The sequence below is a fragment of the Nilaparvata lugens genome, chromosome 11, assembly GCF_014356525.2.
Source record: "Nilaparvata lugens isolate BPH chromosome 11, ASM1435652v1, whole genome shotgun sequence".
Lineage (NCBI taxonomy): Eukaryota > Metazoa > Arthropoda > Insecta > Hemiptera > Delphacidae > Nilaparvata > Nilaparvata lugens.
In genome coordinates, this window is record NC_052514.1 from 23,649,818 (window position 1) to 23,669,577 (window position 19,760).

The 19,760-nt window shown below is 31.7% G+C and overlaps 1 protein-coding gene across 2 annotated transcripts in view; it reads left to right on the forward strand.

Moving 5' to 3' along the window:
• LOC111048008 (fasciclin-2) overlaps positions 1 to 11,803 on the forward strand; it is a 283,669-nt gene extending 271,866 nt beyond the window's left edge. Inside the window, exons 12-15 of one of the 2 annotated variants that reach the window (XM_039437906.1) lie at positions 3,040 to 3,238; positions 4,377 to 4,511; positions 7,464 to 7,541; positions 8,439 to 11,803. In XM_039437906.1, the coding sequence (XP_039293840.1) occupies positions 3,040 to 3,238; positions 4,377 to 4,511; positions 7,464 to 7,541; positions 8,439 to 8,520 (494 nt within the window). In that variant the 3' untranslated portion in view covers positions 8,521 to 11,803. The remainder of the gene's footprint in view (positions 1 to 3,039; positions 3,239 to 4,376; positions 4,512 to 7,463; positions 7,542 to 8,438) is intronic. The other variant, XM_039437907.1, reaches the window with a different exon arrangement.
• Positions 11,804 to 19,760: the final 7,957 nt, after the last annotated feature.

Below are 19,760 nucleotides of genomic sequence, written 5' to 3' on the forward strand. Positions count from 1 at the left end.
AAGTGGAATCTAGATTTGGAGCTCCAGTATTATTCCTCATAGCTAAATTATGTCTTGCAACTTCAAAATTGAGTTTTATATATTTTTAACTTATTTCAAATTAAAATTTATAATGTAGTTCACATACATTTCTAAATCTGAATTATCAATGATTGTATTTTGCACTTTGCACTGGTGCACTTCTCAGCTTTTCATTACAATGCATTGTCACCATTACTATAGTGAGGTCCACGTTATAATGACAGTATTTGATCAACTTCGGTTTTGCTATCCTTGTCTATCATTCGACAAAGCCGGTGGTACTATCCTTTTATAGGTCCACAACGATGACAATTATGTTTTTGACGGTGTAGAAATGTAATTAATGCATAGAATAGGCATCGCTATTCTTCTATCTGTATCCACTGCCATTATAACGTGGACCACACTATCTTCATTTTAATTTTTTAGTTGCTCGGGATCAGAAACCATCGACTGCTGTAGGATCATACACATATCATCATATTAAGCACCCCATGTCTTATCATTACCCACGCTTTGAGCCGTCGCTATCTTTGAAAATTCAATAAATTCATGTGTAATTTTCCATAATTTCGAATGTCATTTTCTTGCACCCCACCTATTTTCGTAATACTTTCCACGCAACTCAATTTTTCACCTTCTAGATTATCTTTGCTGGAACTTTCTGGGTTGTTAGTTGTTGATGGAAGCAATAGAGCTAGGAAGTAAATATTTATTTGAGCTAGTATGCTCACAGCTATGATTAAAATTATTAGGTGCTCAAAACGGAGTTCAATACCATTGACGAACTTGTGAACCCGAATTTTTGAAGGATCATATATTTAAGGTTAATTTGGTTAGATTGGATCGATTGGCATTTTATGATTCAGGTAAAAGTTATTTGTACTTATAGTACTTATTATTATTTGTACTTATGTACTTATTCAATTAAATAACTCTCCTATTTCTATCGATAGAGCTGTATGATTCATGATGGTTTTGGTGGAAATTGGATTCAGCATGTTTATGATACTGTATTGAATGTGGTCTGGTCTGCTGATATGGTGGTGTTGGATAATTGGAGAATCTAGTTATAATGTATCTCATGGAATTGGCTCTTAATGTTCTAATTATATGAAGCCTTACAATTCCATTCATCAGTTACATTCAAAAACGTTTTGATGCTCATGTACAGATTCATAATAATTCATCTATTCCACTGTAGGATCCACTTGGTGTTCCACATAATAACATATTACTTATATTGTTTTCAACTCAGAGTTGCATTATTTTTCATCTTGTATAAGCAGTTCAGTTATTCCTAATATGTCGTTTGAAAGAAAGAATGGTGCAAAGTTTCAAGTTTGATTCTATGATTCCTGTATTTCATAATAGATCATTATTAAATTATTTATTCTCATTTTAGAACTTTTTCTAACCAGTATGTATAATACAGATGTTCTTTGATGTGAGTTTCTATTGTCTGGAATTGAATGTATGTAATAAGTATAAAATATGAATACAACTATTATAATTGGAATAACTTAGAATTTAAGGCAGAAGCTACAAGATGGACAATCCAAAAAGTATGAATAATACTAAAATCAGGCGATTTCGTTGTTTATATGTTCCATAATTAATTATGTTTTCTTTTGGTAATCTATACCATTTCACATCGAATGTTCCATCAAATATTTATTTGATTCCAAGGAGTTTTGGTTATGAAGATTTCTGATGGAGTTGATTAAAATTATACAATATCAATATAAAACGTCTACACAAAGGATTTTATCGAAGTTTCCGGAAACGGCATTCAATCACAGTTAAAATTATTATTCTAAAGAAAAAAAAAACATTTTTATGCATAGGCCTACTGATTGTACTTGATGAATTCGGGAATTTAGATTCATATTTAAAAGATTTCTTCGTAATTAAAAAAAAATCATGATTAATATAAAACTTCTCTATGCTGTTTAAATAGTGGGAGCGATCGATTTGAATTGTTCTATCATTTTTGTCTTTATTTTCGATTGAATTATCCTGAAATAATGTTGGATTGAGTTTGTAATGCAGAGATAGTATTTAAATTATTATATTTTTTCCTCATTTTATTGACATCTCTACCCATAGCTATGTAAGACATAAACTAAAATCATACACTGAAACTGTTGGCCGTTGCTCAGTCGTTTTGTAGAGGCCTTTTAGCTATAGACAGATAAGACATAAATGTTCAAACAGTTGGTTCGAATCCCGCCATGAATTTTGAATCATGTCATCAATACTTATATTATTCAAAAGTAAAATGATCATGTCGACATCATCCAGCAATATGATGATTCACATAAAAATCAAAATATATTGTAAAAAGTGCTTAGTGGAATTATCAATTATTGATTTATCATTTATTTAAACAATAAATTATGGCAATTCATCGAAATATTTGGGCAGGACCTACAGGCACAATCTATTCCTCCCTGAATTTCCATCATATAAGTATCATAATAGGTAGTCCAAAAAAAGGTTACACTATGTTACTTTTACTTTATAGATTCATGTATAATTATTCCATTCTCTTCAGAATACAGAGTATCAGTGGATGAATCACTATAATATTGAGTGACATGGCTGGCACATTTTTCAGGTAGTATCTCATCAATTTCAGGGATTCTAACATGACCAATATATCTTATAGGCAACTTGAATCGGTGGCTCAACATGTCCATCCCAACAAATATGAAATCTGTTCAACCACATATCCAATACAAAATACTCAATATAATGAATCATAATTTTCTTGGTTCAAGCGGGTATGTTGTATTTTTTATATTTTGATGAAAAATAAATGTAATATTTTTATGGAAAATAGATAAAAATATATTATGGACACTGTTTGCATGAGGGAAGTATTGTTTGTTATTGGAATTACTGCTGTAATGAATGCAATGAATGAATGCATTGATTTTTGGATGTTTTTACATTTGACCAATCTATTTTCTGTTTCTATTTGATGAAAATGTTGAATTAATTATGTGATTTCAGGCACTGGTACCTTTATCGGTGCAGATACCTCTCAGCTGAGCAGCGCACTGCTGTTTGCGATTCTGATCGGCATCCTGCTGCTGATCTTCATCATCGTTGACGTCTCCTGTTATTTCGTGCATCATGCTGGGCTCCTTCATCTCTTGTGTGGCAAGAGTTCAAGAAAACAACCGAGAGAAGATGATCCTAAGATGACAAGGTAAGCTGCTGATAAATAAAAAATTAACTCTCCTAATTCAAACATTTTTAATCACAACAAATAAAGAATAGTTTTGAAAAACATTGTTCAACTACAATACTAATACTACTAACAGATCAAGTCATGTTATCTCCTCTCCCAGGATTCATAGTTTCAATTTTGTTATGCTCTTATGAATGAGTAGATAGAATCTAAGTAGATAAAATCTAAGAAAATGCCACAATAAACCAACAAAATGATATTGCATTGAATAGGTTTCCATGTTATCAAAATAGTATTTATAATACTGTATCAACATCATCCTATACTGCTATTGAATAAAATCTATGAAATTCAACGTAGATTACATTATCAAAAGAATTGCTACCATTCAAAAGCTGATAAGTCATAACATATACAATAAAATATTGATCTTTATAGAAAATTAAAAGCTTTGATGAATTTCCAAATTTGTCTGTCATTTTGTAGGTTCGATCATTCCTGCTAGATGACAGCTTTTTGAAAATATATTTAGTCTTCATTCTACAGTAGTGGTCTCCAAAATTGGTGTCAAACACCAAATATTCGTTGAAAATGTTCCCTTTTGATTGAATGATTGATATTTATTGTAGCCTACTGTTACTGAACAGTGTTGAAACTTTCAATTTTTAAAATACTACTTTTATTCACACTTGAATATTTCTTAAGTAACAGGGACAGACCAAGACCAAAATGTTTCATTTCAGATTGATTTGAAAGTAATCTTCCCATTATATTCAACTTTCATTTCAACTGACGTTACTGTCAAAATTGTCTAATTCGTTGTATTTTCTGACATTACTCCAACTGTCAGCAACTGCTCGTAAGCTCGATAGAAATTCAATTATATTTTGAGTTGAAACTATCATCCGATCCAATTGTACAAAATAATAATAAATGCGACCTCAGCTTGATTCAAATCTAGATTAAGTTGTGCTTGGAGCCTTGGAGTTGATTAAACCAATATGAGTTATAATTGTTCAGTCCAATCTTTGGTGGAAGCTGTTTTATCTTTGTTTCTCTGTGAATTTGTTTAGTGTGTGGGTGTTGTAACTTCTTATGATTTCTATTATTAACTGCTAAAAATATATTATCATCTACTAATAATACTTTCTCGCAGCCTGTATAGCTGGCGTTTTCCTCTACCCTACTGCAGCCAGAAAGAGACCTCGCCGTCGGATAGTAACAGCAACGGAAATAATTCCCTCACTGATATCGAACTCAAACGTCCTCTGCCTGATATGAACTTTGTTTTGTAAGAACATCTAATCAACATAATCGACTGTCAACTGTCTCGTGATCGTGTCGCTTTTCGCCGTTAAACAGGGCCCTACACACATATTCAGTTTTCCTCCATTTTATCATGTACAAATACCATTTTCAAGGAAAGGCTCTCCTGCCCAAAACTGACCTTTTTCAATTCTTAATAGAGTCCAAATTCAGTTTACAATCTTCAAAATTGGAAATGTTTTCTTCAAACCACAGGAAACACAAAATATAGTTATAATAAATATTGATAACCAACAGAATAAAAAACAAACTATATTAGTGCTTATTTGTACCAACCGGAATAGCAATCAATAAATAATCAGATAACCACACCTACTTGACATGATGCTGATATCGATCTCGGTTGTGAAAATTCAGTACAGTATTACTGTATTCAAGAATTTTAAATATTGTAGCTTCCTCACACATACAATTAGTACATCACATTGCACAATCAAATTTCATCAATAGGTTCATAGTCTTCTATTGTTCATGATTCATTACGGTAACTCATAATATTGAGTGAATCTCATTTATAACGTATTTAATAAAAAATCTTAACTGAGTGATAATTTAATTTGATTGGTTCGATTCATCATTTATGTAAAATACTGGAGCTCTCAAGTATAAAATCAGCGATAAATGTTTAAAACATAATCATTCTGCGAAAATGTTTTTTTAAATTAATATCTAATTAAATTGAATGATAATTTTTTCAGTAAATAATTATTAATTATGGATATTCCCATGATAATAACGGAAATGAATGTCGCTAGAATTTACAGGCCTATACTACTACTCTCATTGGCCGGATGACCGATTCTTGTGCCAGAACATTAGTTAATTAGTGATGCTCTTTGAAAATCACTTGCAGGTGATTTGTTCCCGTTTGAACCCATCTAAACTGTAGGTCCGTCCTTTCAGCTTCCAACATAATCCCTCCCATTATCCATGAATAACTCACTCATGTGAGCTTTGGAGGAATAAAAAATGTTTCATATATTGAAGATGATGGCTCTCGATTCATTCCGAGCTGCGATGTAAATACACAGTTTTGATGTATTATTTATAACGACGTGCAGTCAATTGTGACACAATTATAACTTGTCGTTATAGGCCTGAATACATCAAAACTGTGTCTTTTATGTATTGATAGTTTCATGATAAATTTATATGAATGGCCTATAAGCCTTGCGCACACCAGTGAGTGGTGAGTGCGAGACGCGGGAAGACGACAGTAGTAATTGAATGGTTAAAATTGTCCCCAGCTCCCGTCGTCGTCCCGTCATGTGAACTTCATTATCAACATTTACTGAATGTCATACTTCAATTTTATTGAAACTTTCATTGAATAATATAGTTACAAAAATTATGAAAACTGAATGTGTGTTGCTGGGTCCATGCATGTATAGTTGCCTACAGGTGTGCTCTTTTGCTTTGTAAGAGGAATTCTGTCAAGTTTTTGATGTGCAAATATAATGGCACAGATACTAATGAACTCAATGAGAATATATTTTATTCAAATTCCAATTTTTTTCAATGTGAAATGAGTATATTTTGTACAATTTCAATCTCATCCTAATATTTGCAAATTATACTGTAAGAAACGTTAGAATAGTTAGAAAATCCAAATCAATTTTCGTAGATTGATTAAATGTGATCAACACGTTTCCATCGACATCATTTACTTGACAAAATCTCCTCATTCTTCTTGTTGGACTCTGTATCTATCCTGATATTCCTCTTCACTCCGAGTTAAAAAGAAGTTTCTTAAATAAAAATTGTAAGCTGCTATTTTTGTAATTGTAAGCTAAACTACTTCTGAAAAGTAGAGGCTTCTTTACTACCATTAGTTTAAGAATTGATCTACCTGATCTTCAAAGTGGATATTACAGAATAATCTTTGATACAAGTATCAAGTACTGATTATTTTATATTTACAAACTTTTTCACTGCTCTATTCAGAGATATAATAAAACTACATTATTTTCAGGTTAAAACGTAATAAATAACCATACTTCGAATTTTAAAAGCATATTTATGAATTTTTACTCTCTATTCAACATTGGTTTTAGATAGCTCGCGGGTAAAAATTGAAATGATTTGTTATATTAATTTATTGATAATTTCAGAACATAAATAATAATGATAGCCTACTGTTTGATTAAAAATAATTCCTTCCTTTTTTGCTTTCACTACTAACATCACATTAACCCCTTTATGAATTTCATCTATTGAACATAATCTATTCTCCTGTGAACACTTTGTGAAAACAATGATATAATCGTTCTAGCTTGTGAGCGATTCCTTCATTAATTTTCTGTCTTCAATTTTCCAATTATTTGTTGTCTAATAGGCCTATTCTTCTCCTTACTTTCTCTATGCTAACTATGTGGAAAATCAAACTTTACTCGCTCAAAGTTCTGTAAATAGAATATTATAATGTTTAAGTTAATACTCTCTTTATATGTCAATTTCTAAAGGACTTTATTTGCGATGATAATTTCATCATCATGTTGTAGATGGCTTTCTGTAATACGGTATGTAGCCTACATGACACGCCATATCCTTCTAGAATATCATTGTCACTGTGTAGAAATATCATCAATAACTCATCCATGAACTACTTTAGTAAAAAAATTAATATTTTTTTCTGAATACCGTACTACTTGATAACATGCAAAGTTTTCCAGTTAACTTCCTCTCTCAGTCACTCATGAAATCTATATGCTCTTTGTTGTACATTGCTTCATTGTGCATGTGAAATAACGTGCTACAAAAAAAATGTAGCCTACATACGATATTTCTACTTCTGCGAATCTAGAAATGTTTTCGGAATGTGATCCCCATTTTGAGATATTACGCTTTCTTGTTATCGAGGTGATTTCTCAAAAATTAGTAGATTTTCTAGTTTTATTTATCATTTTTTTGTCCACAGTGAAGGCAAGGAGCTGCTGAACAGTGGACACCGTGATGCGAAAATTCATATCGAATCATCAACACCCATGATCGATAAGTGAGTATGACTCCATTTCATTCATAATCAATCTTCAAATCTGTGATTTGTAACCGATCAATTACTTTTAGAAATATATTAAGCATTTCTCTAGCAATATAATATATTTGTAACATTTTATAGCCTATAGTTAATCTAATAGTATTCACTCGACAATAATGGGAACCACTACAGTGTTATAACACTATATTTGATTATGTTTGTAATGCAATATAGTGTACCTTTATAGCAATAATTAAGTGGAATCCTTTTTGTAACCCGTACTGTGTTGTAACGTAACAAAACTGGCGTATTTTAACTAATTTCTCTGATGTATTTCGACCATGAAAATGTTCAAAAAATTAATAATATAAACTGTAATGATCTTGATTGGTTAATCAATAAATGACATTCGCTAGTCAGTTCAACTGATTGAAATGGGGGTTAGATCACGTGAAATATAAGTCAATTTTCACGGGCATTGTTGATAGTAGTTAAGAGGTAATCATACTAACTTATAGTCCTCTAGCCTGTGGAGAAGAGGGGCTGCGTTTACGGTGGGAGATAGGGAAAGGAGTATCTTTTGTTTCCCCTCAGTACATCGAAAACAGAAAATTGCTTACATCACAAAACTGAACTAGCAAATTTGCTACAACTTTTGCTCGTTGTATGTTTGATAGCTTCCGAGATACACACCGTTGAAAATAGGTAATTCTTCAAATTTTTCCCCTCTCCAACTTTTTCTGCTAATCATCTCCTTCTAGGAGTTTCAACGATGAGTTGAAAACATACGGAATTAGAACCCAACTAGACTATCTATTTTTCCAGCCAATAAATTAGTTAATCAACTGTAGAAACTCTTCAAATATAGATTTCTATTAGAATTTAACTTGATTATTTATATTAATTTTTTTGCAGTGGGAAAAAGGATACAACTGTCCAATACGATATCAAGAAATCTGTTGCGAAGACTGGATTTGCCAAAGATTCTGCCGTTTGAGAGAGAGATAAAACAGTTTGAACTGGATCAAGCATCAATTAAAAGTCACCATGACGGCACATGTGGCTTTTGGGCGTCGCTTGAAAAGGCTTGAGAAGTTTGCTTGAAGATAACTGCATCTATGACTTTGTTATTATTAATTCTCATTGTTTATTCCTTATTCTATTACTCCCATATTAACTTAATCTCAAGACTCTGAATCTTCTATATTATATATATTTCAGGAAATACAATTAAATTCGAATTCAAATACGTTTCATAAATATATGTCCCTTTTACGCTCGATCAACTTGATTTATTTCATGTTTGAAGTTACAGTTTAAATATGTTAGAGTTGTAAGAGATCATAAGTTGGCATTATATAATGTTCATTGTATCCATCTCCTTTCGTATTGAATATTTCTTTTCCTCGTAGATCTTCTAATCAGAAATTGTGATATGGTTGTATTTAATGTTTTCAAAATAGAACATAAGACTGATGTAACTGATTTAATGAAACGTAGTTGATTTCCAGGTACAGAGGAGATATTTAGTGGAATTTATCTAGCGCATTTCTTGATTCACATTCTAGTTTTTACTTACATGAGTGTCAATAGATACTTAAAAAGTATCAATCATGAACATTGAAGATTCCAATGTTTTCATCTTCAATCATTTATCTTGATTATAGTACAAATTTGATTAACTTTGAAATTATATAATTATTATTATTTTCAATGTCATTCATTTGATGAACGTGTTATTTGAGACAAAACATTATATAATGCTTACCTACTTGGTCATTATTCACAATAATTTTAATGATTTCTGGAATTGATTGTTTCCTTGCATGGAAACTTATCAGTGAAAAGTGCTGGTCCCTTCAATGACGGCTCATCACTGAATTCACTCGTTTCGGAATTTTTTTATGGACAAAGATTTTTAAGAATAATTTTCGAGTGTTGTTAAATTTTAGGAATATGAATTTATAGTTATCTTTCTGAAATGCCTGGAAAGTAGTGTTATAGAGAATGTATGTATGTAAAAACATTTCGAGAGTGTATTCTCGAATTATTTGGTATTGGAGTGGCCTAAATAATTTGTTATTGTACCATTTAACATTTTTTATAATTTTTGAATCAATGTCTTTATGATTTCCATCTACTTAATTTAGTCACATAATCATTCAACAGTATTTTTACGATTTCAAAATATATTGCTGAAAAATATAGTAGAATTTCTGAATTGCTTTTGTGTTGAAAATATATTAATTGCATCTACTAAAATCGTCAAAGTCTAGTTGATTTCGAGACGATTGAATGGTAAATTGGTACAACATTATTGATGGATTGTAAAAAGTTGTTTGCTGAAGTTTTATTGTACGCATTATGTGTGTAATTATCAAAATAATTATATTTGTTGCATTTAGAAATATTGTATAATGTAGCTTCTTTTTATATTCATTAACACATGCAATTATACAATAATTAATTGTATTATTATATTATCGTGATTCATGTAATGCTAAATCATTGATTATAATTAGAGTATCATTGTGTACTGTGGCTTATCATAAGAAAGGATGATATCAATATTCATTTTATTGCAATGATCAAAGTATATTTATCAAGGAATATTATTGGAAAAATCTCTTTTTATTTGAAGAATAAAGTACGGTACTGTACTTTTCATGCAGATGAAAACATTCAAACTGAAGATTTTATGAATTAAAAACAAAACTGACACAAGCATTTTAAATTAATTTATTATAGCGAACCATTTTGATTAGTTTGAAAATTCTTTTTAAATATCCATAAAAATTTATTGGCAGCTATTATTTTTAAAATTATTTTTTAAAAATCGGTGGTAGCTCATTACAATAGATTTTAATAATGTAGGAAGAAAATCCTATGAAAAATGTCTGAAATTTTTTGAATCTTTCAGAATCGTCTTGATCCTTATTTTTATGTTATTAATCTGTGATGTTGCCAAGGGCATCTTTTTAATATCTATGTAAAGCGATGTTTTTGCTTATCTGTTGCAATTATTGTACTATTACTCCAACTCGATAATGATTGAATGAGTGCATTTATAGTCATAATATTGAAAATTAGTATTATTTTGATAAGCATTTAATTTTAATTAGTTTGTAGTGTGTCACAATTTTAGTTTGCTAGTTTCAGTACACAATGGCTCATTGCATTGGTGATGTGACATTGTGATAGGGTGTCAGCAATCAGCATTAGTGTTGCATCTCTATTGTACAAAGTAATTTCGAAACAGGTAGTAGGCCTAAAATGTTTCTTATTTTCAAACAAACATTAATGGACCAAACATGAGATGTCGACTATGTGAGCTGAATGAGCTAAATGAATTATTAGAACAGCTTAGTTACACAGAAGTCGTTGTAGTATCAATCAGAATGAATATTTGAGTACGGTACTCTCCAATACTCAAATAGAGCTACACTCACTCTGCTCTCTTCGCAAATAACATCATTCAATTAGTGATTGAGTGTGTTTCTCAAAGTGACTCAACCTTGTAGTTAGTTCAAAACGATTGCGAAAAAACTTGGTAGGATGGAGATTCAGAAGAATGTTACTTTGAAGTCATCAGTTGAATGTGTAAAAATGTGTATAATTCGTAAAATATAAGTACTTAATATGTTTTTAGCTTTTAGATGCACTTTATTTTAATATTTTTTGCAATGTGAAGTTTTTCTATCAAATCAATGAAATTATAAATTTTACAAACTCGTTCGATGTAGAAATTGTATCTCATTCCTCCAAATCTAGCACTTGACCTATGAACAGAACATTGGAAACAAAATTTTTGAAATCATTATGACAATATCACAATATTCAATTTGACAATAAGAGAAGAATTTAACCCAGGTTGAAGGGTACAACAATATTGCATTTTTTCAAAAAGTAGATACCTATTCTGAAGTTTAATGTAACAGAGATGCTATCCACAGTTTAGCATGATAATCGAGATTATGCTTTCTAATTTTTTGTGGACATTTCTAGTAGTATCATTCTTGTATCATTATCAGTTTTATTATGAGATATTTTTCTATCTACATTATAAGCTAATGGTCGATGGAAAATGTGTTTGCCGATGGATTAGAAGAAATTCAATGCAGTATTAGGTTGAATTGGAGAATTTTTATAGAAATAACGAAATTTTGTATATTTTTCAACGTGTGGAAACAAATCAACCTATGTATGTTATAAACGCGCTTCCGTTTTCTGTGTAAAATATATTTGTCTCTTTTGTAATAAAATTGAATGATTAAATTTATCTGTTCATTTTACTGCCCATAATAAATCATTTGAATAGTTAATTATAGCGTAAGTATGAAAATAAAATTAATCTTCTGATTAGTGATAATTATGATTTCTCATTGTTTTCGTGGTGGGTTCGCGATGTCTTCCTCTTCTGAATCTGTTTTTGAGTTGGAATTACTTGACCATAATTAGAGTGGCTGTTCAAAAAATCAAAGAATATTCAAGCGTTTAATTAATTTTATTAGTGAGCTGGATATTGTTATGATAATCCTTTATGCAAGGCAACCTAAAAGCCATTCAAATTAACTTTTAAAAATAAGTTGCTGGCGAAATACTCAGCTGTTCCTGCTGATGAAGCCTTTAAAAGATGCTTCCAATAAAATCCAACTCAACATTGTACATATCAAATAATCGATTTCTTGAGAGAATTTGAATACTTATCAGCCGAAGTCATGATGATAATGGCATATCTGCCTGTAGCCTATATAATAATTGAGAGCTACAAATTGATAAATTTATTAGAAAAACAACTAAAACAAGCTATTTACTCAAATATAGACTACAACAGTATAGCTACTTGCGTTTTTTCAGAAAGATTATTTATAACTTATTACTTTTGATTCCACCATCATGTAATTTTCATCTTTGAAGAAAAATAAGTTAACTTGGAAATATAATAAATAAAACAAACACCAACAAGAAAGATATGACAGAACAGCAAAACTGTTGACAAGATTAAAGGGTTGGAATCTATTCTCTTTCCACTCAAATCAAATCAATAATTTATTTTCCATTTTTACAATATATACAGAGCATAGTTACCATAGTTACTGAAATAATTACCATATAACTAAAAATCACAATCATACCCTGAAGAACATTACAAAAAATCAAATATATATGGAAAATAATCCCCAATGTTACAAAATCTGTTTGGGGAGAAAAAAACTACTTAAAATAAAACAGAAGTGTTACAGTTAACAAAGCAAATTAAGAAAGAGTAAAAAAAACTAAAAATAAAAAAAGGAAAGAGAACTTCAGTATCAGTTTTACATTATTAAAATACTAACAATATTACACTATACACAATAACATTACAAACTAAAAAAAAATGTCGCGCTTACCAGTTGTAAAAAAAGTGTACTACTGTGCAGGCCTGCAGTTCAGGCCTATAGGAAGGACAATTCATTTCTTGAAACTGTTATGCAACAAATTTGAGTAGGTATATCCTTTGATTGAAAAAACTTCTCTTATATTTCTTATTCTCATATCTCGTATTAGAACTACGGTGAAGAGGAGAATTTGATATCAAAGATCAAACATACACTTTTGAAGGACAAAAATCCTATACATTTCATTATGAATGTATAATGTTCTTTCCCTTTTTACTCTGATCGGATTGGAACCTGCAATTTCCAAACTTAATTTGCCCTAGCCGCCACTCATGTTTTTTTTTTTGGAAGATGATGTTCAACTGAAGAATTTCATTTTCGCTATTGGTTTTGGGCGATTCTCAAAATTATTTTCTTGTTGGCACCTTGTTATTACAATAATCTTATTCAATATATATTTTTTAAATAATAGAAGCATCGAAGAGTTACAATGTTAAAATTAAAACATTTGAAGCGTTATAATGTTGAAATTCTAACATTTGAAGCGTTAGTGGTATAACTTTCTTGCTACTTCATCGAAAATATTGACTAGATAACTAGAACTATAGTTTGTATAAAATATGTTGAGACTTGGCCTTCCATCCGTAAAAATAGCAGCATTGCAAAATTGTGTGAAATTGCAATTCTCTAAAATTTCCAATTTAACCACAGAATTGTATGTAGAATATCATCCTCGATATTTCATTATTGCTAAAAAAGGTCGAGGGTTGAAGGATTTTCTTATTAAATTGAAAACATCGCAAGAATATTATGTTCTTCTTTTGAATGTCACCTCCCTCAGAATTATGGGATGTCGTAATAAGTAAGAATTTTATAACAGGAAGAATGTCTCCTTTCTATTGATGTGTAGATCATTTTCATCTGACCTATAGTTGTTATTTTCCAATTAATGTTTATGTTCGTCAATGTCGAAACATTGTGAGCAGACAACTTGAACTTTTTGATATGCCAGAAACCTTTTTGTTTTAAGAGATAAGTAAATGGGTTGTGAGAGCAAGAAGGATGTTAATTTATTAAGTAGTTTTTAAGAAAGTTTCTTAGAAATATTTAAATTATTTTTCAAATTGTCAAAAATGGTCAGAATTATTTTTTTAGGATGGAGGGCCAAGTCTCAACTTATTTTATTCCGACAATACAGTAAAACTACTTCCTAGCTAAATGCTAGGCTAGTGGTTCTACTAGCTAGTAGGCCTATTAGTTCTAGTAGGTCTGAAACATGGAACTCTCATTTATTCAATGTGAAGTGTTTCTTGGAGTTGACGTGGATTTTGGTACGACGTGCAAAGCTGCACAGGTGTGCTACTGGAGTCTATGGACAAAACTGATCGCCATTATACAGATGTTATTTTTATGTAAGTAATTAATGTTTTTACGGATTGATTTAAAATTTGGAACTCCTTGAAATTTGGAATTCCTTACACTATAAAGATCCGACACGAACAATTTCGATCAAATGCAATTCAAGATGGCGGCTAAAATGGCGAAAATGATGTCAAAAACAGGGCCTTTCGCGATTTTCTCAAAAACGGCGTCAACGATTTTGATTAAATTTATACCTAAAATAGTTGTTGATAAGCTCTAAATCACACTTTGCATAGATGGGGAAATCTGAAATTTTTAAAGATATGGGACTTGTGGCAGTTGATAGAGCTTATCGATGACTATTTCAGGTATAACTTTAATCTAGATCGTTGGAGCCGTTTTCGAGAAAATAGCGAAAACCCCTGTTTTTGACAACATTTTCGCCATTTTAGCCGCCATCTTGAATCGCATTTGATCGAAATTGTTCGTGTCGGATCCTTATATTGTAAAGACCTTACGTTTCAAATTTCAAGTCATTCCGTTAATTGGGAGATGAGATATCGTGTACACAGACGCACATGGCGATATTTTAACTCTAAGGGTGGTTTTTAAGGGTTTAAAGTTCGTCTTTTATCTATCTATCTATCTATCTATATATATATATATATATATATATATATATATATATAATATATATATATATATATATGAAATGGCACTCATTCACTGACTGACTCACTCACTCACTCACTCACTCGCAGAACTGAAAATCTACCAAACCAAAAACGTTCAAATTTGGTAAGTATGTTCAGTTGGCCCTTTAGAGGCGCACTAAGAAATCTTTTGGCGATATTTTAACCCTAAGGGTGGTTTTTAAGGGTTTAAAGCTCGTCTTTTAGCATGTATATTCTTCTTTTCCCAATATCTTAAATTTTAATTGAAATGTCCATACCATATATGTTAATATAGAACTATAATCTAGAGAGAGTACCTCTTCGAAACAGTTGTTCTGGTAACTAAATTAAAAATTTTGTCAGGTTGGCATTAAGTTGAGTTGACTTTGTTAGGTTGGCACCAAGTTGAAGATTGAAATACATTTATCCAGGACCTCCCAAATACCAATTTATCCAGTACCTCCTAAATACCTATTTAGGAGGTCCTGATTTATCGCAGAAAAATTGATTGGGTACTGCTACTTCAATCAGAGCTATTCCTGGGGATATTATATTACTAGCCGTCAGGTTCGCTTCGCTCGCCATATCCGTTTAGCCAGACGTTTAGTCTGGACCCCCGACTGGATCGTCCTAACATATGATAAAAATATGACATAACATTTCAAATTTGGTAGGTGTGTTCAGTTGTCCCTTTAGAGGCGCAATAAGAACGGAATTGGAAAAATTTCCAAAGATACGCCCAAAATCTGCGTTTTCTCAGCTTTATCGAGAACAAATAAACAGAAAATGTTCAAATTTACTACAGAAGCTCAGCTGGGGTGCAATAATGTTGTGTTAGACGGAATTTGAAATAACGCCAAAGATACGCCCAAAATTAGCGTTTTCTCAGCTTTTCTGCGTTTCCTCACCTTTTTCAATAATTGATGGAAATATTAAAAAAAAAATCAGTACACAGGTTTAGCTCAGGTGGAAGAATTTTCTTCGCCAAAGATACGCCGACATATTAACAGGTGTTTTTCGAGATCAAATTGACATAATACGTTCAAATTCGGTACAGAGGTTCCGCTGAGGTCTACATGTAGTCGAGCGAAGTGAGCCCGTTGATCTCATTTTTGGACGATCCAGTTGGGGGTCCAGGGGGCGGAGCTCCCTGGCTAGACGGATATGGCGAGCGAAGCGAGCCTGACGGCTAGTGATTAATATAACTTCAAAAGCTTGATACAAGAATTTTTTAGGGAAAATTTTACTTTCCACCCTGTAAAATGTATCTGCAGTGGACATACACTAATATTATTGAAACGATTTTGTAGAATATTCCTCGAAGCTTCAAAATTACAATCTAGTTGAAGGCTGTAGGTCCATTTTCCACGGTTGGAGATTTGGTGCATCTTCAGAAGAAGAGAGAAAAGTACTGTTTACTGCGGGAAACATGTATTTCCCACCATCATGCCAAACCTAAAAATGAGAAAACCGAGTATCTCATGAAGGTATATACTTTAAAATGGTGTCAATCTCTTCGAAATGACGTGAAGAAATAGAATATGCGTGATGGCTTTTTCAAAAATATTTATCATGAAAAAAAATTTTCAAGTTCCATTCAATCTAGTAGAATTTATAATTCCACTATAATTTTTGCACGGCAAAAATTCGCACGTCCAATGTGTGTGTAACTGGCTTGATTGAAGCATTTTCGATACAACCCAATCAGCCATTGACCGTTTTCACTCCGATATCTCGCCGAGAAGACACGGCCAGAGAGAATCTGATAGACAGTATTACAGTTACTGTAGACAGGAGGCTGTGGTTTATAAGTGAGCGAGGTCTGCTATTCAGAACTACTAGTACAACTTGGGTTGAAGCATTATGATTAGTAGATTTTGGACCACTCTGTATTTCTTTTAATAATTTGGATGTTGTAGAATTTCATCAATAATTAAATAAAAATACTCGTACAAGATAAAACAGTAGAAAAGGGAACATATTGTATTAATTTGTATTTTGTATAACAATTCTTTGACATGAATATATCAAGGTACTAGCCGTCAGGCTCGCTCGCTCGCCATATCCGTCTAGCCAGGGGGCTCCGCCCCCTGGACCCCCGACTGGATCGTCCGAGAATGAGATTAGCAGGCTCGCTTCGCTCGCCTGCATTTTTCATTTTTATCATATGTTAGGACGATCCAGTCGGGGGTCCAGACTAAACGTCTGGCTAAACGGATATGGCGAGCAAAGCGAGTTAACCAGTTAACAACTGTTTCGAAGTGGTACACTCTCTAGATTATAGTTCTATATTAGATATAGTTCTAATATAATTATGATATGGACATTTTCCAATTATGATTAAGAGAATAAGAAGAACATGCTAAAAGACGAACTTTAAACCCTTAAAAACCACCCTTAGAGTTAAAATATTGCCAAAAGATTTCTTAGTGCGCCTCTAAAGGGCCAACTGAACATACCTACCAAATTTGAACGTTTTTGGTCCGGTAGATTTTTAGTTCTGCGAGTGAGTGAGTGAGTCAGTCAGTCAGTGAGTGAGTGCCATTTCGCTTTTATATATATATATATATATATATATATATATATATATATATAGATAAGAATGAAACGTGGCCTATTAAGGACAGTGAAGGTTCCATCACTATCAGTTCCCGTGTCCGGTTCAGTGAAAATATTCTTCTCATAAGTTCTAATGGAAAAATCCCCCAGTTCTAATGGAACACATATCTCCACTGAACCAGTTACGGGCACTGATCCTCATGTCTGGTGTAAAGATGTAGATTTTTGCCCCACGTGTTGGGTGACAATATGTAATGGTGTGGACTGCCAACCATTCATATGTGTTGCGGTATTTTTGATATTTATAAGAGCGGTTGCTAAAATCCCTATTTTGCAAATAAATTTGCAAAAAGTTAAGGCCGTCCGGCTCGCAAATATGCTGGGTTCAGACCGCAGCTCTAGCTCAGTGGTAGGCGCATGTATTTTCCAAATATAATTAATCACCACAAGGTTCAATGATTTGTGATTAATAATTCTTACCGCTGCTTCCGTGAAGTTCTGGAAGAATACCAATAAGGAAATCAAAAAGATAGTTGGTGACTCATTACCAGTAACCATGTATCCAATCGAGAATAATGAAGACCAATTATGGTTTTTTCTAATTGATTCTTAAAACGCTCGCCATGAATACAGGTATTCACCAATTTACCCTTCTGAAATTCCTTGGAACTTACAACGCCAGTTCTTGAAGTTCTCTGGATCCTTATATGATATACTGTGTACTTATTAATATAATTATCGGTAAGATCTTTCTGGCTGAATAGTTTGTCTATCATCAAAGGATGATAAGTAATGAATGCTTTGAATAAGATAAATATTAATTGATTCACTGATTTTATATGCTGCAGAAGATTTTTTCTTGGTATCAAGACAGCTCAAACTGTATATCACGAGATGAGTTAGGATATAATAAAAACTTTTATGATTTTGTATGCTGACATAAAACATAAAATATATTACCATAAAATAATATATATAACATATTCTTATCTCTATAATTCCAATATAAATAAATTCTTTAATATTTTAATAATTCTCACAAGGTTTATTAGCATTCACAGTTGTGAGCTTTAAAAATATATATATTATATTTAATACTGATACTTGGACTTCAAGTCAATTCAGAATTCTACAACTTAAAACCTGTTTGGTCTGTAGATTTAACAGGACATGCTTTGATCAATTAGCAAATAATAATTAATAAAAATAACAATTTAAAAATCTCAGGGTTTTTGAGTTCGTGCCATGCATGGAAACTATATAATAGCTTTCAACACATTGCGAATTTCTTAAAATTGAATGAATTTATATAGCGCTTTGATCAATTCCCCAATTCACTGCTAAAGGCCTTCTTAAAATGAGCTCATTTAAGACAAATTTCGCACACTCACTATAATGATGTTCTTGAAGGTCTTGTAGAGTAAATTAATTATTTCCAATAGTTAATTAGGCAGGTCCTTTTCATCTCTGCTGGGCTCGCGCATGGTCCAGATTTCTTATGAATTTCTATCAGTATCAAAAATATATTTACGGGAATAAATTACAATTAAGAACTCTTTAGCAACACTGAGTTCACAAATAATCAAACATTAATTACATATACTTCACATTTAACTAGGGATTGGCTTGATGCTTTTAAAAATTAATTGGAAGAAAGAACCCTAATCTCCATGTGCTCCTCACAGGTCGAAATCACAAGCCAGAGAGAGTGATTTGTCGAAAAGTTTCATCTCTTCCTTGAACGATTTATAAGCTTCCTTCTGATTGGCTTTCTCATCTTAGTAAGACGTGATGTAATTGGTTCTTTAAGATTCAGGGTTTTCCTATCTTTGTTATACAAAGATAAATAAAAAGTTTTTATACAAATAAATTAAGTAATAGGCTAAGAGTATTTTAATAATTAAATCTTGATACATGATGCTATAAAATGATATACATTTAATTTTTTATGTGAGTTTTGTGTACTCTTGGTTTTCATAATTTTTTAGATTGCAATAAATAATCGTGTAACAATAATAATTGTCCTTATCTATTCACATAAACCTTCCCTAGTGTATATAATATATATTTTGTAAGTAAAATTACAATTCAATTCATACTGATTGATTGAACAATCAGCTGATTCGTTAGGTATCGATTCAAAGAACTGTCAATTGATCCTAGATCGTTTGATTCATCAGAACAAAACAAAAGAATTCTAACCTCAAAATATACATTCAAACTTTTATTTTTTATAATCTGACAATAATAAATAAGCCGCTTTA